Source organism: Pecten maximus, chromosome 4 (assembly GCF_902652985.1).
Source record: "Pecten maximus chromosome 4, xPecMax1.1, whole genome shotgun sequence".
NCBI classification, from domain to species: domain Eukaryota; kingdom Metazoa; phylum Mollusca; class Bivalvia; order Pectinida; family Pectinidae; genus Pecten; species Pecten maximus.
In genome coordinates this window covers 25,941,845-25,967,158 of record NC_047018.1, presented here as the reverse complement: position 1 = coordinate 25,967,158, position 25,314 = coordinate 25,941,845, and the positions used below count along the sequence as shown (strand labels likewise).

At 36.8% G+C, this 25,314-nt stretch overlaps 2 protein-coding genes across 2 annotated transcripts; one reads left to right on the top strand and one right to left on the bottom strand.

The window, feature by feature from the left end:
- Window positions 1-2,600: 2,600 nt before the first annotated feature.
- On the bottom strand, window positions 2,601-9,248 carry LOC117326469 (trichohyalin-like). Its single transcript, XM_033883217.1, has 6 exons — window positions 9,237-9,248; window positions 9,034-9,162; window positions 6,546-6,746; window positions 6,128-6,247; window positions 4,069-4,242; window positions 2,601-3,410 (listed from the first exon to the last, which is right to left on the bottom strand). The coding sequence occupies exons 1-6, from the start codon at window positions 9,246-9,248 to the stop codon at window positions 2,601-2,603; spliced, it is 1,446 nt and encodes a 481-aa protein (XP_033739108.1).
- A 1,119-nt stretch (window positions 9,249-10,367) lies between these two features.
- On the top strand, window positions 10,368-12,656 carry LOC117326468 (uncharacterized protein DDB_G0290685-like). The gene has a single exon (XM_033883216.1). The coding sequence runs from the start codon at window positions 10,368-10,370 to the stop codon at window positions 12,654-12,656; it is 2,289 nt and encodes a 762-aa protein (XP_033739107.1).
- Window positions 12,657-25,314: the final 12,658 nt, after the last annotated feature.

Genomic DNA, 25,314 nt, shown 5'->3' with positions numbered 1-25,314 from the left:
AACAAACTTCAATTGACAAAATCCAAGATGGCTACCTGTCGGCCATGTTGTTTTCCGATTGGTCTCAAAATGCAATATGCATAACTAGGCACCAAGGGGAATCTACATATGAAATTTGAGAAAGATCCCTTCAGTACTTTCTCAGAAATAGCGATAACAAACTTCAATTGCCAAAATCCAAGATGGCTGCCTGTCGGCCATGTTGTTTTCCGATTGGCCTCAAAATGCAATATGCATAACTAGGCACCAAGGGTAACCTACATATGAAATTTCAGAAAGATCCCTTGAGTACTTTCTTAGAAATAGCGATAACAAACTTCAATTGTCAAAATCTAAGATGGCTGCCTGTCGGCCATGTTGTTTTCCGATTGGTCTCAAAATGCAATATGCATAACTAGGCACCAAGGGGAATCTACAGATGAAATTTGAGAAAGATCCCTTGAGTACTTTCTCAGAAATAGCGATAACAAACTTCAATTGTCAAAATCCAAGATGGCTGCCTGTCGGCCATGTTGTTTTACGATTGGTCTGAAAATGCAATATGCATAACTAGGCACCAAGGGGAACCCACATATGAAATTTGAGAAAGATCCCTTCAGTACTTTCTGAGGATTAGCGATAACAAGAATTGTTTACGGACGGACGGAGGGACGGACGGACGGAGGGACGGACGGACGGAGGGACGGACGGACGGACGGACGGACGACGGACCACGGACGCAGGGCGATTTGAATAGCCCACCATCTGATGATGGTGGGCTAAAAAACACAAAAATAATCTTTAAGATAAAAAGCAAGTATGATTTTTCATCTTATAGAGGTCTTATCCACCCCAACTTTAAATCTCTCTAACATGTAAACAAAAAAAGTGGACTAATAGGAGATTTCATAACAGTATACTCAGAGTGACACATTGAAGGATGTGTACTATATCATACTCCATGTTTCTTTTGTTCTAAAAGAATTTCTCCAAAAAAATCCTTGAAAATGTATATATACACGTACCTTATATTACCCGGTATGTCACAAAGATGAGGACATTTTAAGGGAGACAACTCTACCACACTCGGTAGCAAGAACATAACATGAATAAAATTGTACAGCATTATATACATATTTTTTAACTTATATGGCAGCATACATCTAGAAATGATATACTAAGGTAGATCAAGTGATACAGGAAGATCAATACTTTGTCTTTAGAGTATCTACTATAAACCTCACAGCTGTATTAATTATCACTATATGATGGACCAAAGAACATTACATCTTCGTAATAAAAATACAGTGTACACCAAGTCTGAAGAGGGAGTAAAATAATCACACAAAAAGCCTCATTACTGCAGTAGGTCAATAGGTATTTACTAAATACTCTGATGATATATTTACACAAAAAAGCAATAAAAAATCCATCAAGTTTTTTTTGCAAAAGAATGTGAACACAATACATGTAAAGGCCATGTAATCAATTTGAAGATCACATCTAAGACTTTACCGTTATATGATCTTCAACGATAATGCATGATTAACGACAGTAATAAAGAGTGACATTTTACCATTCAGACCTCGACAGTCATACATCACACAGATAAGAGTCCTGACTCAGAACCAAACCTGTCATCACAGTGTTAGTGTACACATAATAGTCCTGACTCAGAACCAAACCTGTCATCACAGTGTTAGTGTACACATAATAGTCCTGACTCAGAACCAAACCTGTCATCACAGTGTTAGTGTACACATAATAGTCCTGACTCAGAACCAAACCTGTCATCACAGTGTTAGTGTACACATAATAGTCCTGACTCAGAACCAAACCTGTCATCACAGTGTTAGTGTACACATAATAGTCCTGACTCAGAACCAAACCTGTCTACAATGTTAGTGTACACATAATAGTCCTGACTCAGAACCAAACCTGTCATCACAGTGTTAGTGTACACATAATAGTCCTGACTCAGAACCAAACCTGTCATCACAGTGTTAGTGTACACATAATAGTCCTGACTCAGAACCAAACCTGTCATCACAGTGTTAGTGTACACATAATAGTCCTGACTCAGAACCAAACCTGTCATCACAGTGTTAGTGTACACATAATAGTCCTGACTCAGAACCAAACCTGTCATCACAGTGTTAGTGTACACATAATAGTCCTGACTCAGAACCAAACCTGTCATCACAGTGTTAGTGTACACATAATAGTCCTGACTCAGAACCAAACCTGTCATCACAGTGTTAGTGTACACATCAACAGAGTTAGAGAAGCCACTGCACATAATGTTATGTACATACATGATGTAGATCTGACACAAGGACAGCTGACAGTTGGTTTAAGTTGACAGGTGATATATGTATATTGTACATGCAATATCTTGTATACTTTTCCTTATGTAAGCTAGGTAGAAAAAGAGCAGAAATCTTCATAGCACCTTCAAAGTCTTAAACTCTGATCAAACTGACCTACATGTCTGTTAATGTCTTACCATATTAAAACACACAACTATCTGACAACCACAATATCACACTTTTCACCCATGTTAGTGGCAGTCCTATCCTACGACCTCAATATCACACTTTTCACCCATGTTAGTGGCAGTCCTATCCTACGACCTCAATATCACACTTTTCACCCATGTTAGTGGCAGTCCTGTGTACCTTAGTTCTCTGTTCCACTCGCTGCTCAACACCATACCCTGGAATGTACTCGGAGTTTGGACGTCGCCTCCTCGGAACTGCCTCCTCCTCCTCGTAGTCACTAAATCTGACATGGACAGTTGATGGTCTGCCTTCTTCTAACGATCTTCTAGACTCTTCCAACTGTCTGTTCTGTTCTTCCTCAAACTCTCGCTTCCTCCGTTTCTCGTCAGCCTCCCTCTCTCTCCCTTTCTCCAGCTGTTTTAATATTCCTTCATCCTTTCCCTGTTCTTTCCTCAATCTCTTCTTCTCCTCTGCCTCTTGCCTGTTTTTATCAACAATCTGTTTCATGACACTCTCTTGGTGTTTCACCTGAAGTAGCCTTTTTTCTTCTTCATCCCGTTGTCGTTTGTCTGCTATTTGTCTCCGCATTTCTTCTTGGTATTCCTTCTCAGCTTGTTCCTGCATCCGCCTCTCTGCCTGTCTTCGTCTTTCCTCCTCAAACTGCCTCCTATTATTTTCCTCAAGCCTTTGTTTCACCTTCCTCTTTTCTTCCAGCTCCTGACGTCGTTTCACAATCTCTAGCTGTTTCCTGATATTTTCATCATTTTGATGTTCTGCTTGTCTCCTCTTCTTTGCCTCCTCATCCATGCGGCGCTGTACCTCAACATGTTTCCTCACACTCTCATCATACAGCTGATGTTCAACTCTTTCCTGTATTTTGTTTTCAGCCTGTGGCCTTGATCCCTGATATGAGCCTGGCTGGTTGGCATGCTAAATTGGAAAGCTTGTCACTTTTTGACTTCGTTACACAATGAAAGAACTAAATTTTGAAAAGGTATGCATAAAAATTAGTACCATGCTCAGTGAATTCATCCTCTAAATTCAAACTATACCTCAAAAGGCATAAAGCCTCATATATTCATATTTTATTTAGAAAGAGTTCAGATTGATTTAACAGAAGAAAACCTCCATCCTTGAAATTAGTAATGTAACAGAATGATTCCTTATTAATTAACAAGGATTCATATGACAAATGAACATGATGACACTAGTGATGTTATTGTATAGAATGATCGCAGATCTATTTTGTGTGAAGTGTTGTAATCTGACACAGATAATTGTTACTACTGCTTTCCTTGATGTTACGCGCTGACCTCAGTCGGTTACATGGGACCCTACAGGTGCTCTATAATCCATCGTATATAGTATCCCAGTACAAAACATACCTGTGGATTTAACAGTTTCAAAAGTAAACAAACATACCTGTGGATTTAACAATTTCAAAAGTAAACAAAGTAACAATAGCATGCATGTCCCTGTAATTCTTTGTTAGGGTTGTTGTACCAACAAACTACTAAAGTCTCCATCTCTGTGTTCTGCACCTGTTGAAAGATTTTTTTCAATATAAAATCTTAAAGGCTAGTCTCACCTGTGGTGGTTGTCTGTAGTCCTCCTGGGGCGGGGGATATCTGTCGGATAGACCCGGGCCGTAGTCGTCCAGTCTAGGACTGAGGTCAACAGGTGGTCGACGCTCTTCGTAGGAATTTCGGGGTGAAATATCCTCCAAATCTCTCTGAAGCGCATCCTGTTGTTGTTGTCGCCGCTATTTAAGGAAAATTAAAAGACGTGTGTTAGCTGGAATCCATGCTTTAATCTATATAAAACAACCAACTCCATGTCTACTTTATCAACACAACTACTATCTACTTTACCAGCAATTATATTGTTACCTTTTCCTTACAAATATTAACAAACTTGGAAAATAACTTTTCAGCTGATGAGTAATGACATGGATATTTTATTCATTAAAGTTTTATTTGAATAAAATTACTTGAGATTTGTGAATCATATCAACAGTTATGTAAAGACCTAATTAACTATCTACATTGTAGTAATGCTATACTGTTGTTAACAAGAGAGTAGAATAAGAAGAAAGGCATCCAGATACAGCTGTGTTGCTTCATTTGATAGTCAAAGCTCCAGGAGACAGAGGCTGGGCAGTTCCCAATTCTAATCTAAAATGTTTTTATTATTTCAAAGCAATGTTTTCTTTTCATGACCTGATCAAATCACACAGGGACGATATAATCATATATATTGATGGTACTTTCTTAAGTAGTTACTCATACTGTAATGTGGATACAAGTCAATATTTTCTAGTCCCTAACATTTCCCAAAAAATCATATTTTTTTCCTCATTTTTTATCTTAAAGTTAAAACTGCCAACCTTAAAGAACCTTCTTGATGTTTTAAATCAACTTAAAATCAAGAAAGCTCCTTAAAATAAATGTTTTCATATTTGCATAGATTTTGTTAACATTCGCAGAATAAAGATAATTTAGCTGTGAAATGGTAAGTTTTGGTCAACATTAACATTAGTGTTAATTAACAAATAGAAGAAAATGAAATTGAACAAAACATCAACATGACTGTGCCTTATACATGTGTTCATCTGAAACTGAAGTACAAATGTACCAAGTGCTATGTAGATGGAACATGCAAAAAAAATTTGTGTGCATATTGTGATTTTGTGGGTGCAGACCTTTCTTTACATTCTAATCATATTGCGGTTTTGTGGGTGCAAACCTTTCTTTACATTCTAATTATACAACTATGTCACGTTTTCACACAGGTGCCATAGAAACAGCTTTCCAAGAAAAAAGTTTCTCATACACTATCAGTAATAACTCAGACATGAATTGAAGGTCCTCTTTATATTGTCTACCAATGACACTGCCAAACACCATCATTCCAATAAACCACAAATATCAAGTAGGTGGGAACCAATGGTCAGGTACCAGCCAATTGAGAACCACTGGTCAGTAACCAGCAAATTGAGAACCCATGGTCAGTAACCAGCCAACTGAGAACCAATGGTCAGTAACCAGCCAATTGAGAACCAATGGTCAGTAACCAGCCAACTGAGAACCAATGGTCAGTAACCAGCCAACTGAGAACCAATGGTCAGTAACCAGCCGATTGAGAACCAATGGTCAGTAACCAGCCAACTGAGAACCAATCGTCAGTAACCAGCCAACTGAAAACCAGTGGTCAGTAACCAGCCAACTGAGAACCAATGACCAGTAACTAGCCAAATGAGAACTAATGGTCAGTAAATATAACCAGCCAACTGAGAACTAATGGTCAGTAACCAGCCAACTGAGAACCAATGGTCAGTAACCAGCCAACTGAAAACCAGTGGTCAGTAACCAGCCAAACAAACACCTTTATAATACAGGTATCTGAAATGCAAACAACACAAATCACCTGCTTTATCTGTAGTAATGAAACAAGTCATTAGATTATATTTTCAGAATTGCCTGAAAAACAGATAGTCAATGGTAATGGTGTCCCAAAGACCTACAAAACAATACATAACAGCAATATACAGTACAATCAACTTCCATTGAGTCAGAGGAGTCTCTTGATTTTATTGACCTTGACCCAGTCAAATGACCTTGACACATTTGAACCAACTTGACTTATACCTGTAGCTCCTCAACTTCCTCAGGACGCGTAGGAAGATCTCTGATGCGTGCCCGTATACGATCAGCCTGAAGCTGCATCCCAGGGTCGCTGAATTCTGGGGAGGGTGACCTACGACGGGGCTGGAACAGAGTGGAGAGTGTGGTGGGTGGCACAATATATTAGTTGTCATAACATGTATTAGTAAGTGGCAGTTTGCTGAAGGGATATGAACAGACATTGGGAGAGGGTATATCAATCATTGAACATTGTGACAACACAAAGCTTCAGGAGTTAATCAGACAAACTGGTTGATTTTTCATGTTTGAAGGCATCTGTAATGGACCAATATTCATAGTTAAAACTAAAGGTTTTTGAGTTATAAATGCATGGAAACTTTGTTCATGTCACCTTGGAAAAATATTCAGTTTGAATAGATACCTGTGTGTTCTGAGGGCGGACATCTCTGACAGTTGGTTGTTGGGCCAACATCTTACTAAACTGCTTCTGTTTTTTCTCCTCAATCTGATTGCGGTATCCCTTGCGATCTGTTACCTCCCCTTGTCGTGGAGTGGTGGTGACCAGTGGCTGTTTGTTAGGGAAGTCTCTCCTCAACTTTATCAAAGCTTGTTCACGCTTTTGCTGTAAAAATGTCCAGTAAATGCTACGTTAACAGGTGAACTTCCAGTTACAATGATTGTTGACCCACTGACAAACAACACAATATTACCACTAATCACACCTGTCTAAAATGAACCTTCAAACTAGTGAACTATATATTAGCCTAATTTTATGTCATATATACCATGTTTGTGAACCGTATATTTTCACCATACCTGTAATTGACGTCAATGTATTTCAATATCAATTGTATCAAATGGACCCCCTTGGTCTGTAAAGAGTGATAGAGAAACAACCATGACATATTGTACCTTCTAAACAACCATGACATATTGTACCTTCTAAACAACCATGACATATTGTACCTTCTAAACAACCATGACATATTGTACCTTCTAAACAACCATGACATATTGTACCTTCTAAACAACCATGACATATTGTACCTTCTAAACAACCATGACATATTGTACCTTCTAAACAACCATGACATATTGTACCTTCTAAACAACCATGACATATTGTACCTTCTAACCAACCATGACATATTGTACCTTCTAAACAACCATGACATATTGTACCTTCTAAACAACCATGACATATTGTACCTTCTAAACAACCATGACATATTGTACCTTCTAAACAACCACGACATATTGTACCTTCTAAACAACCATGACATATTGTACCTTCTAAACAACCACGACATATTGTACCTTCTAAACAACCACGACATATTGTACCTTCTAAACAACCATGACATATTGTACCTTCTAAACAACCATGACATATTGTACCTTCTAAAACAACCATGACATATTGTACCTTCTAAACAACCATGACATATTGTACCTTCTAAAACAACCATGACATATTGTACCTTCTAAACAACCATGACATATTGTACCTTCCTAAACAACCATGACATATTGTACCTTCTAAACAACCATGACATATTGTACCTTCTAAACAACCATGACATATTGTACCTTCTAAACAACCATGACATATTGTACCTTCTAAACAACCATGACATATTGTACCTTCTAAACAACCATGACATATTGTACCTTCTAAACAACCATGACATATTGTACCTTCTAAACAACCATGACATATTGTACCTTCTAAACAACCATGACATATTGTACCTTCTAAACAACCATGACATATTGTACCTTCTAAACAACCATGACATATTGTACCTTCTAAACAACCATGACATATTGTACCTTCTAACCAACCATGACATATTGTACCTTCTAAACAACCATGACTTATGTACCTTTAACCACAATGCCTATGTACCTTCTAAACAACCATGACATATTGTACCTTCTAAACAACCATGACATATTGTACCTTCTAAACAACCATGACATATTGTACCCTTCTAAACAACCACGACATATTGTACCTTCTAAACAACCACGACATATTGTACCTTCTAAACAACCATGACATATTGTACCTTCTAAACAACCATGACATATTGTACCTTCTAAACAACCATGACATATTGTACCTTCTAAACAACCATGACATATTGTACCTTCTAAACAACCATGACATATTGTACCTTCTAAACAACCATGACATATTGTACCTTCTAAACAACCATGACATATTGTACCTTCTAAACAACCATGACATATTGTACCTTCTAACCAACCATGACATATTGTACCTTCTAAACAACCATGACATATTGTACCTTCTAAACAACCATGACATATTGTACCTTCTAAACAACCATGACATATTGTACCTTCTAAACAACCATGACATATTGTACCTTCTAAACAACCATGACATATTGTACCGTCTAAACAACCATGACATATTGTACCTTCTAAACAAACATGACATATTGTACCTTCTAAACAACCATGACATATTGTACCTTCTAAACAACCATGACATATTGTACCTTCTAAACAACCATGACATATTGTACCTTCTAAACAACCATGACATATTGTACCTTCTAAACAACCATGACATATTGTACCTTCTAAACAACCATGACATATTGTACCTTCTAAACAACCACGACATATTGTACCTTCTAAACAACCACGACATATTGTACCTTCTAAACAACCACGACATATTGTACCTTCTAAACTACCATGACATATTGTACCTTCTAAACAACCATGACATATTGTACCTTCTAAACAACCATGACATATTGTACCTTCTAAACAACCATGACATATTGTACCTTCTAAACAACCATGACATGTTGTACCCTCTAAACAACCATGACATATTGTACCTTCTAAACAACCATGACATGTTGTACCTTCTCTAAGTCCTCCTTGTACTGTCTCTTGCGGTCAGGCTCCTGTTCTCTCTTGTACTCCTCATATTCCCCAAACTTCATCCCCTCCAAAGGGGGTGTTGGCTCCTTCTTCAGAACACGCCCCTGGTTCTACAGAAGATTTCACAATTCATTGGAGGATAATCATATATAATGGAGTATGTGTTCATGTGCTTCAGTTTTACTTTTTTAACCATGTCAACTTATAATCTTCAGTTTTCTCTCATTTTTTAAATTCATTACTCTGATCAATTCAATATTGAATGAGCCACTCAGAACAGTAATTGTAGCATTCAAGGAATCCATACCCACCCAGAAACCTCAAACTAGGATAGCATTCAAGGAATCTCTTATTCCCACCCAGAAACCTCAAACAGGGATAACACTCAAGGAATCCATACCCACCCAGAAACCTCAAACAAGGATAGCATGCAAGGAATCCATATCCACCCAGAAACCTCAAACAAGGAATCTTTACCCACCCAGAAACCTCAAACAAGGATAACACTCAAGGAAACCATACCCACCCAGAAACATCAAACCAGGATAACAGTCAAGGAATCCATACCCACCCAGAAACATCAAACAAGGATAACAGTCAAGGAATCCATACCCACCCAGAAACATCAAACAAGGATAACAGTCAAGGAATCCATACCCACCCAGAAACCTCAAACCAGGATAACACTCAAGGAATCCATACCCACCCAGAAACCTCAAACCAGGATAACACTCAAGGAATCCATACCCACCCAGAAACCTCAAACCAGGATAACAGTCAAGGAATCCATACCCACCCAGAAACCTTAAACAAGGATAACACTCAAGGAATCCATACCCACCCAGAATCCTCAAACCAGGATAACAGTCAAGGAATCCATACCCACCCAGAAACCATAAACCAGAATAACACTCAAGGAAACCATACCCACCCAGAAACCTCAAACAAGGATAACACTCAAGGAATCCATACCCACCCAGAAACCTCAAACCAGGATAACACTCAAGGAATCCATACCCACCCAGAAACCTCAAACCAGGATAACACTCAAAGAATCCATACCCACCCAGAAACCTCAAACCAGGATAACACTCAAGGAATCCATACCCACCTAGAAACCTCAAACCAGGATAACACTCAAGGAATCCATACCCACCCAGAAACCTCAAACAAGGAAAACACTCAAGGAAACCATACCCACCCAGAAACCTCAAACAAGGATAACAGTCAAGGAATCCATACCCACCCAGAAACCTCAAACCAGGATAACACTCAAGGAATCCATACCCACCCAGAAACCTCAAACAAGGATAGCATGCATGGAATCCATATCCACCCAGAAACATCAAACAAGGAATCTTTACCCACCCAGAAACCTCAAACAAGGATAACACTCAAGGAAACCATACCCACCCAGAAACCTCAAACAAGGATAACACTCAAGGAAACCATACCCACCCAGAAACCTCAAACAAGGATAACAGACAAGGAATCCATACCCACCCAGAAACCTCAAACAAAGGATAACATTCAAGGAATCCATACCCACCCAGAAACATCAAACCAGGATAACAGTCAAGGAATCCATACCCACCCAGAAACCTCAAACAAGGATAACAGTCAAGGAATCCATACCCACCCAGAAACCTCAAACCAGGATAACACTCAAGGAATCCATACCCACCCAGAAACCTCAAACCAGGATAACACTCAAGGAATCCATACCCACCCAGAAACCTCAAACCAGGATAACAGTCAAGGAATCCATACCCACCCAGAAACCTTAAACAAGGATAACACTCAAGGAATCCATACCCACCCAGAATCCTCAAACCAGGATAACAGTCAAGGAATCCATACCCACCCAGAAACCTTAAACCAGAATAACACTCAAGGAAACCATACCCACCCAGAAACCTCAAACAAGGATAACACTCAAGGAATCTTTACCCACCCAGAAACCCCAAACCAGGATAACACTCAAGGAATCCATACCCACCCAGAAACCTCAAACCAGGATAACACTCAAGGAATCCATACCCACCCAGAAACCTCAAACCAGGATAACACTCAAGGAATCCATACCCACCCAGAAACCTCAAACCAGGATAACACTCAAGGAATCCATACCCACCCAGAAACCTCAAACAAGGATAACACTCAAGGAAACCATACCCACCCAGAAACCTCAAACAAGGATAACAGTCAAGGAATCCATACCCACCCAGAAACCTCAAACCAGGATAACACTCAAGGAATCCATACCCACCCAGAAACCTCAAACAAGGATAACAGTCAAGGAATACATACCCACCCTGAAACCTCAAACCAGGATAACACTCAAGGAATCCATACCCACCCAGAAACCTCAAACAAGGATAACACTCAAGGAATCCATACCCACCCAGAAACATCAAACCAGGATAACAGTCAAGGAATCCATACCCACCCAGAAACCTCAAACAAGGATAACAGTCAAGGAATCCATACCCACCCAGAAACCTCAAACCAGGATAACACTCAAGGAATCCATACCCACCCAGAAACCTCAAACCAGGATAACACTCAAGGAATCCATACCCACCCAGAAACCTCAAACCAGGATAACAGTCAAGGAATCCATACCCACCCAGAAACCTTAAACAAGGATAACACTCAAGGAATCCATACCCACCCAGAATCCTCAAACCAGGATAACAGTCAAGGAATCCATACCCACCCAGAAACCTTAAACCAGAATAACACTCAAGGAAACCATACCCACCCAGAAACCTCAAACAAGGATAACACTCAAGGAATCTTTACCCACCCAGAAACCCCAAACCAGGATAACACTCAAGGAATCCATACCCACCCAGAAACCTCAAACCAGGATAACACTCAAGGAATCCATACCCACCCAGAAACCTCAAACCAGGATAACACTCAAGGAATCCATACCCACCCAGAAACCTCAAACCAGGATAACACTCAAGGAATCCATACCCACCCAGAAACCTCAAACAAGGATAACACTCAAGGAAACCATACCCACCCAGAAACCTCAAACAAGGATAACAGTCAAGGAATCCATACCCACCCAGAAACCTCAAACCAGGATAACACTCAAGGAATCCATACCCACCCAGAAACCTCAAACAAGGATAACAGTCAAGGAATACATACCCACCCTGAAACCTCAAACCAGGATAACACTCAAGGAATCCATACCCACCCAGAAACCTCAAACAAGGATAACACTCAAGGAATCCATACCCACCCAGAAACCTCAAACAAGGATAACACTCAAGGAATCTTTACCCACCCAGAAACCTCAAACCAGGATAACACTCAAGGAATCCATACCCACCCAGAAACCTCAAACAAGGATAACACTCAAGGAAACCATACCCACCCAGAAACCTCAAACAAGGATAACACTCAAGGAAACCATACCCACCCAGAAACCTCAAACAAGGATAACAGACAAGGAATCCATACCCACCCAGAAACCTCAAACAAGGATAACACTCAAGGAATCCATACCCACCCAGAAACCTCAAACCAGGATAACACTCAAGGAATCCATACCCACATAGAAACCTCAAACCAGGATAACACTTAAGGAATCCATACCCACCCAGAAACCTCAAACCAGGATAACACTCAAGGAATCCATACCCACCCAGAAACCTCAAACCAGGATAACACTCAAGGAATCTTTACCCACCCAGAAACCTCAAACCAGGATAACACTCAAGGAATCCATACCCACCCAGAAACCTCAAACCAGGATAACACTCAAGGAATCCATACCCACCTAGAAACCTCAAACCAGGATAACACTTAAGGAATCCATACCCACCCAGAAACCTCAAACAAGGATAACACTCAAGGAATCCATACCCACCCAGAAACCTTAAACAAGGATAACACTCAAGGAATCCATACACACCCTAAAACCTCAAACCAGGATAACACTCAAGGAATCCATACCCACCTAGAAACCTCAAACCAGGATAACACTCAAGGAATCCATACACACCCTGAAACCTCAAACCAGGATAACACTCAAGGAATCCATTCCCCTCCCAGAAACCTAAAACAAGGATAACATTCAAAGAATGTTTGATACCTACCCATGTACTCAAACAGATAATGTTTTTCACCCAAGCTTTTATGATATAGAAACAGCAAATAATATAAGGAGTATTGTGTAGCCCTGTAACCCACACTTCCCACCTCTATCCTCTACCATAGGAACCATGACACATTAACCAGTACATGACATGGGCTGTGAATGACCATAGGTGTAAGTCTGTCCATCATCTGATTTATAACACTTATATACTCTACAGAACCACAGAATAGTCATTCAATTTTCTTAATGCAAATATTCAAATTGTTTGAAGTTCAATTGCTATCGAAAATCTTCGAATTCATTCAGTTCAAAATAAATGGCAGGATTTTTTTTTCATTTCCCTTACCTATTAATTTATATCCGTTCTTATAATATAGATACTGATTTTCACCTTCATACATTTTTCCCCAAATGACAAAATTGATCCTAAGGTGACTGAATTCATGAGTCAATGTATGATTATTCAGATTGTTTGTAAAACTCAATACTAAATGAAAAATAAAGACTGTTCAGTATAATTGAAATTTTAGGATGGTGCATGAGTTTCCTGTCTAAACAGTTCGTACAAACCAGTGGTGACTATGAGGAAGCACTGTAATAGTTTAATAATGAACCAAATATGGACATCTTAAATCAAAATTAAAATCTTTTGTCAGGAGCTTTGTCAGAAATTTGCTTGGCACATATATTTCTACATGTGGAATATCAGTAGGAATTAAGACAAAAACTTTTGTCAGGAGCTTTGTCAGACATTTGCTTGGCACATATATTCCCATGTGGAATATCAGTAGGAATTAAGACAAAAACTTTTGTCTGAGGAGCTTTGTCAGATATTTGCTTGGCATATATATTCCTACATGTGGAATATCAGTAGGAATTAAGACAAAAACTTTTGTCAGGAGCTTTGTCAGACATTTGCTTGGCACATATATTCCCATGTGGAATATCAGTAGGAATTAAGACAAAAACTTTTGTCAGGAGCTTTGTCAGACATTTGCTTGGCACATATATTCCCATGTGGAATATCAGTAGGAATTAAGACAAAAACTTTTGTCAGGAGCTTTGTCAGACATTTGCTTGGCATATATATTCCTGGAATTTCAGTAGCAATTAAGACAGTCTCTATTATAGCTGGTTTTATTTCCTTTGTTTTTCAAATGTCTGACACCCGCCACCTCATCCAAATAGTAGTATGTGATGACTATAGGTACAGAAATGTACATACATAAAGGGTTATGTGGACAGCATATCTAGGACAGCATACCTAGTATGCTGGAAAATGTAAACCGTGAAACCTGTTTAAGATCTCCCTACGGATGTTGTCTGGTCATCTGTATGTTTTGTTTATACATTTTATGAACCAGACTTGTGTATTCTATTTATAATTAGAATCCATCCTAGGGAGTCAACAGTATGTACAAAACTACCTATACTGGACACTGGATCTTGTTTTCTTTGTAATAAATTAAGAAAGTTTAAATGTCACCACAAGCTTTACCTGTTTGGTTTTGAGGTAATTATTGTAATCTTTGCGTTTATCATCCTGAAACCCCTTTTCCCACTCTCCAAAGTTGACAGTGTGTTTCTTGCCCTTGTTGCGCTGCTGAGCTGGTAGCTGGGTCTGTCCTGTCTGGTCCCAGGTTAATCTACTACTGGGTGCACCAGGCTGGCCCTTTAGTGGCAAGGGAGCAGAAAATTAGAGAGGACTGACTAGTGGTCCAAATAGATTGGTCTGACCGCTGAATGGCAGACAACTGTCAACAGCTGAGTGTGACTAGTGTTAGTGATTGAAGCACACACTGGCAAACACTATCACCAAATAATGGTTAGCTGTTTCTTATCTATATCAACTGGCAAAGTACAATCACTTCCTATAATGGTAAGTTTTGTACAATTCTATGTCAACTAGTAAAACAAAATCACCACCTTATAATTGTGATCTTTGTCTATGTCAACTGGCAAAACACAAGTCCATTCTTAAATGACAATAGGACACAGTATACAACACAAAGCCAAACAAAACAATCACTCTCTATAATGGTTAGATGCTCTGTCTAACTATGTACCACAATACCATATCTCTAACAATATGATCCATCTGATGGTCTGTTTTACATATACTTGTTTAATTGACTCACAAGTGAAATACTGGATTTCTAACAGAGCATAATGATTTGAGATGCACTTACAATGAAAGATACGGTTGTAAATAGTACAAATTAGTAGCTCAAGAAGTACCTGGTAATATTAGCCATTTTTGGGTATTGCTGTTTTAACACGCTATTTTACAATGATTATGGATCGATGCACTTTACACATCGGAAAGCGATGATGACTAAAATCATAAGCAATTTGAACTTTACAGATTGCTTGAAAATAACTGTGGGTTTTTTTATGAATCTTGACTTTATCTTGTCCCTAAATGATCTGAAAAGAACATCCATATCAAAGATGTAAATCATCCAAAATGTCATATATACAGTGGAGGATCTGGAGGCTTTTTGGGCTTCAAGAAACAGAACCATCCTTGGGACACCTGGAAATTAGTCGGCCTGATCTCTTGATCCACCAATGGTATAAAGCTTACAATACTGGATAGGACTGGATACAGACGTGTAGAGACCACAACACTGGCCAACCACAGTACTACATGTACGGTTAGGTTAGTGGTTATATAACACAAACATCAACACTAGCAAAAATCCTCATCAATCGATTGCTATAGCTACGAAATACTGTCAGTAGTAGGGTACCCCATTATATTAGACATGGCGACCTCAATGTATTGGCCTTGTGCAATATATAGAACATCGGCTGATTACCAGTACCTCGTGTCAAATATTCTGGACTTATAATTGCACAGATACCCATGATATATTTGTATAATATTGAAGAGGGTACCCCATTACACTGAACAGGGTACCCCATTATATTTGGTTTGGTTTGTTTTGTTTAACGTCCTGTTAACAGCCAGGGTCATTTAAGGACGTGTCAGGTTTTGGAGGTGGAGGAAAGCTGGAGTACCCGGAGAAAAACCACCAGCCTACGGTCAGTACCTGGCAACCCCATTATATTGACCATGGTACCCCATTATACTGGAAAGAGTACCCCGTTATATTGGACAGGGTACCCCATTATATTGGACAGGGTATACGTACCCCATTATATTGGACAGGGTACCCCATTATATTGGACAGGGTACCCCATTATATTGGACATGGTACCCCATTATATTGGACAGGGTACCCCATTCTATCGGACAGGGTACCCCATTATACTGGCAAGAGTACCCCGTTATATTGGACAGGGTACCCCATTATATTGGACAGGGTGTACGTACCCCATTATATTGGACAGGGCACCCCATTATACTGGACAGGGCACCCCGTTATACTGCACAGAGTAACCCAATATATTGAACACATCGTCTCCCAATTATACCATATTTGTTCTGAAACCCAGATGACCTAACAGGCATAATTTTTATTCCAAAATTTTACAAAATTAAACTGTCTAGACAAACAAATAGTTTCCCCTGTTCTTCACTGTAAGTTCAAAGTTGTACTTATTAATAAGGTGTTTTTTTCTGTCTCCTTTCTTTCTCTAACTAGTGTTACAGAATAATGCAGATATATTCCCAGTAGAATGTTCCATGACCACATCAGTAGATAAGAAAGGAAATTATAATATTGAAGTGTCATCTTTTCCATTAACAATGGGTATTGTCGTGTACCTTTTGTAGGTAGTCCAGATATTCCTGTCGCTTGGTCTCCATCATTTCCCTCTTAACAACATCATAGTCGTACAAATCACGGGGAGACTGTTGTAAGTTCTAGCAAAGCAACACAGACTATAATGTCTAATAATTAAATGTAAACACACTCAAATACACTTCAACACAGACCTGGCAACCAGTGAAATTGTCTATAAAGGACAGATCTATAAGTTAAAGGAAATTTCACATAAAGAGATATTTCCATCATACTGAAATTGGAAAATACACCCTGGTATGTCACCATACTCTGAGGACACCAGTCTCAGAGAAATCATAAATCCATGTACATATTTGTATGCTGAATCTTAAATTTTAAACTTCATTACAAAAGTCTAAAGACCACTTTGCGAAAATAAGACAGAGCTGGGCTCGGGAGGCCATTAATGCATGTCAGTTAGACATATAATCTCCAAGCAATTTTTGGTCAGAATCAAATGAATTAATATACATAAGAGAGGATGATAATGAGATCAGGCTGTTACACTAGAGTATCTGTCCTTTATAGATATTTTACTGTCTTCAATATACAACTCAGCTGTGACCTTTGTCTGAAGTATATCTTATTTGTATTGTTATCATAAAAATAAAGTTCTATACATATAACATTTAATCCTATTATAACATATTAACTGGAAAACAATTATCATCAATATAAAATATCAATAGTCACATCTTTATCTACTTCATGTCATAGTCAACCAAAATCCCATATTATCACACCAGGAATGGGTTTGAATTAAAGAACATGAATTTGGACTCATGAATGTTCAAATATCTTTTTATTCTATACATTGTATAGATGATTATATACCAGGAGTACTGAAGGACACAAAAGTGATATTGTAAATGTACAATAAAATTTGTATCTGAAAAAGAATATGTTATTTAGAGGCAGAAGTTTAACACAGCAATATAAAATACAGTAATATCAGAGTATAGACTCAGAACAATACTGGCAAATAGTATATATCAAATAATACATTTATATATATATATCAACTACAGGGTTAATAGTGAGTATGATGTGTGCACAGTCGTGACAACTGCAATACAATTAAATTCATATGTGATATGCTAGTCAGGTATAGGATGCTGCAGGAGCTTCCGAGCAAATGCATATTTTAAACATACATTGTTTCCATAAAAAATCTTCTATATCTCAAATAAATGAGTGAACATGAATGATCAGTGTCTGGTAAAAAAAATCAAATTATCGTGTTAGCATGTACATGTCATTGATAAAGAGTAACACTGTAAGTACACCATGGCCAGGTTCAGTTGTCTCCCCTTAACTCACCGAGATAATGAAGGTGTTATTGCTTTACAGAATAAGATCTACATATATACATTTTAAATTAAATTAAATTACATATTGTAGACATATACTTATTCCTATGGGACTTGTCAAGAAAATGATTAATATTGATATATTTTTTAAAGTGATATTTCCGACTCATTTAAAAAAAAAAAAAAAAAAATTTAACAAAAGAGACTGTTATAATACAAGTATATATGCTAATCTTGACACATTGTACGGTATCTATCTGTGTTGTTGCTTAAAATATAAATTTAAAAGACATATTTTATTGTTGGTTACCATACTTAATGTCCATATATACGTATACATAACTAACAACAATGTTATACTGGACTACTAACATAATGTTGTCAATAACAAGCATTCAATAATTAATGTAGGAACCCATGGTGGGACAAAATGGCATATACTGTAATCAATAATACAAGCTTGGTAATGATAGGAAGTATTTTTACTGACAATGCAGTATAATTAATCAAGTATGTTGACAACTGAAATGACACACAACTATATAATGAATCCAGACACCAGCCAACATCATACCTGGTAAGCTAGCGAGCAGTAAAACATCTGACAGGATGCACAGACAACTGGTTTATAAGCTATACAGGTATAAATGTCCAAACACACTGACCCATGCAGTGTTAGGTACAAACCACCATGATGATGTTACAACATGCATATTACAGGGCATCAAGTAGACCCTTAAGAGTATATTTTTGACTCCCCAAAATTAGATCTGATTGAGGGGGCATGTCTATTTTTCATATGTTTTGACCCTTCACATTTCTGAGAATAGTGATTTGACTTCTGAAATTGCCAAAATTTGAGAGTCAACTGGATGCCCTGTATTAACACACATTCCAAGGAATCATTTATTTAATTTTAACAATATAAATGAAGTTATACCCCCAAACTTACGACTAAAATGATTCCCATCATACTGATGTTGATACCCGGCCCCATGCCAACTCAATAATGACCACACACAACCACCAATGACAGCCTATATAAACCAGGAACCCTGTATTAGAGACACACATGACAGATCCATTCATAGACAAAACTTGGACATGCATATTATAATGCTGTACCTTTTTTCCAACATTTGTTCCCTTTTTCTGAAGAAAAAAGTAAGTTTTTGTCAAATATATCTGAAAGTTTGATCATTTATAGCATTGTTTTAGTAACAGTGTTGTGTAAGTGACTGTGACCAGTGCTAGCTGGATAAGCAATAAATGTATAAAGCCAGTTGAAACAGTGTAACAGCCACACTACAAATATTTTTTTAAAATGTGTAATAATGATGGATCTGAAACTAATACAACAATCACAAAGACATGCAGCACAACACTTGGAAAACATCTGGAAAGAGAAGGATTCAAAGCAAACATTGCTTGAGAATTTTAATACAAATGTAGGAACCTCCATGCAAAAATCATTTGGCTATCTCAACAAAACAAACAGTAATTGTAAACAGCCCCTAACATAACAAGATACCTGGAGTAGTTCATTATATTCTCTTTGGCGTTCAGCGTTTAGTCGCAATCGTACTTTCTCATACTGTCCTAACCTTAAGCTCAACTCTGGTGTAGGATAACGTTTTGAAAACGCATTTTCATTCTCATCTTCTTTATTGTCTATCTGATACATTTAACAAATACACATTTTTAAAAATCACTTAAAGTTTAAAATAAAATTTTAAAAACTCAAACATTTGATAAATATTTTATACGGTTGATCAATTCATGATGATGTTATGTTGTTTTACATTGTAAATTGTTTATTGTGGCTAGAGATTTAATATATAGAGTTTGAGGAACATAAAGCAGGGAAGATAATAATTCAGGATTGTTTATAAAGATAGTCAGAAAACTGTAACTGTTAATGACTCAGAATAAATATGAGAAGTATTTGTTGAAACTGAACTAAATATTATTAAGAGAAATGAACGAGTGCAGTAGTGTTGGATATTACACAGTGTGACAGTAGTACCTGTTCAGCATACTGATTATTGCCCGATCTGTCCCACTGTCGCCTCCTACCTCTTTCTGTTTCACCGTATTCATCCTAACAAGCAATGTATAATCTGTTACATCTCTACAAATTGTCTATAGTGAAGAATCAAACTCAGTATAAGCTGTACATGTCTGAATCGATCACAGTCTGAAGAATCTGGTAAAAGCAGCTGAGTATGCCTTCTAAATACCTAACATTAGTATCTATAATCATAAACATTAGTAACTATAATTATAAAGTGGGTTGTACCAGTTTACTTCATTGAATCAAATATCCAATGAATGATTCCAGGAAAGACAAGATGATACAAAATATAGTCAGGTATGCATACATGTATACAATTTTTTTTTTTTAATTTCTCACTATATATATGAGTACATAGATTTCAAGTAAAACATATAAATTGTACTATATAATATTGGTTGATTCAAGATTAATTTTAACAGTAGTTAAGTTTAAGTTTGGATTAATAATATTACACAGCTAGAACTAGTACAAAATATGTCAACACAGCATGAGCAAGAAAAATAAAAATGTCCATGTTTAATGAATTTGAAGTCAAGCTTAGGTACAAGGTAGATCATGATCAATGAAACACTTCACAGTAGCATCAGCAGGAGATCTACTACAGCTAATGCTTGTTTCAAATGCATGATACATGTATACTTACTGTGGTTCAAAAGAAATAATATTTACCAAGAAAATGTAGCTAGAATATGTACAAGCTATTTTCTGGTTGAATTATCAAATTTGCCCCTTACATCTTGATTTACCTAAAAATTCCTATTTGTTTAAAAAGAATACAGAAACATCTGGACATCTCTGTTAATTCCAAGATTTTTTATATATATTCGAGAATAATGTTAGGTATACATGTAGGAATACAATAACTATTTACTATCAGGAGCTAGAAAAAAAGTCTTAATGTGGATGGACTGGTAGGGATGGGATCAAACATATCAAACAGCTATAGCTACAAATCAGACTTGTTTTTGATAAAAAATATACAGAACACACAAAGAAAATAATCAGAAACAATATCAAACTTTTGACTGACAACACATTTACTTAGAACTTTAAATTTACCTGCTATTGATCAAGTATTGCTAGACTTATCACTGTTAATATGACAAAACATAATTTGATTTTTAAATCTATCTGAATTATTAAACCATTTTCCTACTCCTGAAAATCATCTCCGAGATAATTATACGTACATATTTTACATCAACATGCATGGTGCAAACACAAAATTAAAAATTTGAAAAGTGAAACACATCTATTATTTTCTCTCATTCAACAGATGATACAGGTGTCTTAAACCAAACTTTATTTACACATTTCTAAGATAAAGTTTACACTACACATGATATTATTATAACTATGTAAGCACAGACTGTGTTATAATACTTACATTGACTGTATGTCTCTCCTGCTGGAGCTTTTGTCGCTGATCTTTGATGAACCTGTCAATGTCATCACCTTGGCGTTGTTGAACAGCTGCAGCCATATTGGAATTTTGTCTGATAGAAATTAAATGAAAACAAAATTATAAGCAATAATCTATGTAAATTATGTAAGGATTGAAATAAAAAATAACATCAGCTGGCCAAAAATGTCTGTAGAATCTAATTATAAAAGCTATTGGCCCTTCTCAGTAGAATGATCCGAAGTCACCGTAAATAAGTGGCCTTTGGTCTTGGGTGGTTATATATATACATTGTATATGACTCTTTTTCATGTTTTAGTCTTGTCATTGTACATGTACGTATATCTATATATACTTCCTTCCATGGACTATAGGGACATTCTGATTTCCCAGTTAAATTCTTCCATAGACTATATATTATATGGGGACATTCTAATTTCCCAGTTAAAACATTTCAATGATTGTACACATTTATTGACACTTCAAAGCGCACAATTAAAATGGTGATAATATATGAACACGAGACAGACAGGTCACACATAATATTATGAAGAAATAGTGAGAAAAAAAACTGCCAATTCCAATTTTAAAATGTATGTACTGCTGCTCATTTTTACTTCTATATCAACCAAATTCTTTTGATAAATTATATGCTGCTTTCAGTAAGTATTTATAAACAACATAAATGTTAAATGGATAATCAGGTAAATTCAGAATCGGAGATTAGTGCATATAGTAATGTTTTACTTAATTATAAACAAACTCACAGTCTCTTACTCTATAAAAAAAGTACATATTAAAAGGTTTTAAGCAAACACTAATCTAATCACTATTACTATGTAGATATGGTATCAATCGTGGTTTTAATTTACACAAGTTCCCTGATCAGCTTTAATAGTTTAATGCATTTTTCTACATAATTCTACATACTGTATATGATAAACATGTAGCTTTCTATGAGACACGCTCATACTAAACTATTTCACAAATACACGGTGCATATATATTCTTGCATTGATATTAATTATAGGATCAGATAATAGTCAATACATTTTAGTACTGTGCTGAATCATTAGTGTACATCACCCGCTTTCAATATTTACCTGTTTGTGACGCCAAGTTATTTAAATTTATATCCCTAAATAATGTGAACCCAGCACGCGATACAAAACGAAAAGTTAACAAATTGATGTAACGTTCTATTTTCGCGGTCCGAAAATAAAACGGCCATAGCTTCTGCCAGTTGAATACCAAAACATCCTGAACTTGATAATGTTGGTGATGTCTGGAAAGCGTTTATAGCAACAAGATAACAGAGTTTTTGTCAGACTCCTGTTAAACCTGGTATCAATCTGTGGTGGACATCCTCACAAATAGTATATATTTTCTCTTCTTATTACACCGAATAATCCAAAACACATCACATTAATGAAATAATCAGTAATATTTTCTATCGTTGACGAGATCAAACTTGAACAGGAAGTGCAGATGGAATGCTCCAGTACGCGTGCGCACATGTACGATACGTCATTATAAAATCCACACCAGAGCACGGAAACGAAATCCGAATATAACTAACGGAACGTTTTACAACAGCAACCATTATATTATTTTGTGTCACCGAAAATCATTCTTAAAATATAACCTATAAATCTTGCACAATGACCATTATTTTTATAAGCAACTATCAAACTGACTAGAATATACTGTACAAAAGCAAATAAACACATCATACCGATTATAAGATCAGATTGGTTGTTTTAAACATATTTCATTGCCTTTTTACAACTAATTTGAAGCCCTTTTCCTGCAGTGTAACATTTGTATATCTACACAGAAATCGAGTTGACATAAAGAATACAGAAAGTTTTAGATAGGAATAAACCAAGATAAGATTAAAGCACAGCAGATACCTACATAGTTGTCTGGGCTTAGTCTAAATACAATTAATTTCAAAGCTCCCTTTAAATTAATAACTATATTCCGCCACGTTGAAATATATGCGTAAAATAAAAAAACGAGTAAATAAAACGGGTATGATACAACGTAGCATTTCAAATAATGTGTACACATGCTAATAGCTCAAATATAGATAAGTTAATTTTCAGGATACATCAATATCAAATTTCATATTTATGTGAAATATATCTTGAGATTGGTCACCTCTAAGAAAAATTACCAGTTTAACTCTGATAAGTTAAGATAATTAGCGGCGTATTATATATGGACATTTGAAGATCTTAAGTTAATATGGACTCAAGCTAATTCAAATTAGACTCGTATCGTAGAGGAGTGGGCATTACAAGTCTAATTTTAATTAGATTGAGTAGATGTACTTAACAAAACTTTCCCAGCTTTCATTTGAAGATCCAAAGCTCTAATATTAGTTGTGCATGATTAATTTTGCGATTAAATAGAAGAACAAGATCTAAAATGTATGGCTATCTTTTATGTTATTATTACCATTTTTTCAAGAAGTACCAAGGAGGTCTTTATCATATTCATAGCTTAGCTTCCGCTTAGCCACCCTAGTTATGCGTGTTAAGATTTGAAACTAAGTGGACAAATAAAAGTAGCGAAGTTCTTGGCTTTGCGGGGTTATCGATGTTTCTCAGACAATACTAGACACACTACCCTGGGTATTCTCTAAATCCACACGTAGAAATCAACGTGTATCATTACGAGTCTGAAGTAAATGGCTGACACGGGGCCATCTTGGATTTTGACAGTTAAAGTTTGTTATCGCTATTTCTCATAAAATACAAGACAGAAAATCTCATTTCTGATGTGTCGTATAGGTTAATCCTGGTCCCAACAAATGAAGTTTTCCTAACTCAATTTAGATACATCAGAAAAAAAAACAAATAACCGACAGACGACCATCGATCTTGACAGCTTAAGTGCTATAGCTATTTTTCAAGAAGTACTGGTTAAGTGTATGTTCAGTATTTTGTTAGAAGGTTCTTAATGGTTCATCCTTCTCCTTATATTTCAGACTATTTCCGCATCCGTCGAAAGTTTGCGTCTATTGCACCTATTGGAAATAGATGCGCCAACTCACTTACATTATTTGCGCTTATTGCGAGGCTGTGGCAAAAACGCCCCCTTGCACCTAGCCAACTGATTTATAAATCCTCCAATAAATTGTTCCTTTTTAGGACATGCCTGACTGCCTATTAACATTTCACCCACAACCAGAAGTGTGAAACATCACTAGTGGGAACATTGAAACTGGGAGCCATATAGATAGAAACGGTATCAGAGGATATATGTCTGGATTAAGTGTAGATAAGGAACTAAGTTTACATAAAAAATAAACAGAGCAAATTCAATGTTTGCAAACCATAAGGACTAGACACGATTTTGGAAGGCCAGAGAATACGGTTAAGATGGAAAAAGTCATGTCGAAACCTTTTGCATTAGTTATATACGTTTACCTTACTACCCATGGCATACGTGTCATCTTAGCTTTATTTTAACGTGATCAGGGAAACCCTTAATGAATGGATAATAAAAATGAGATATAACAGCAACAATCTTCTATTGTCAATTTATAAGATATATAAGATTTGATTTGATACGCAGGCAAAACACCCATATC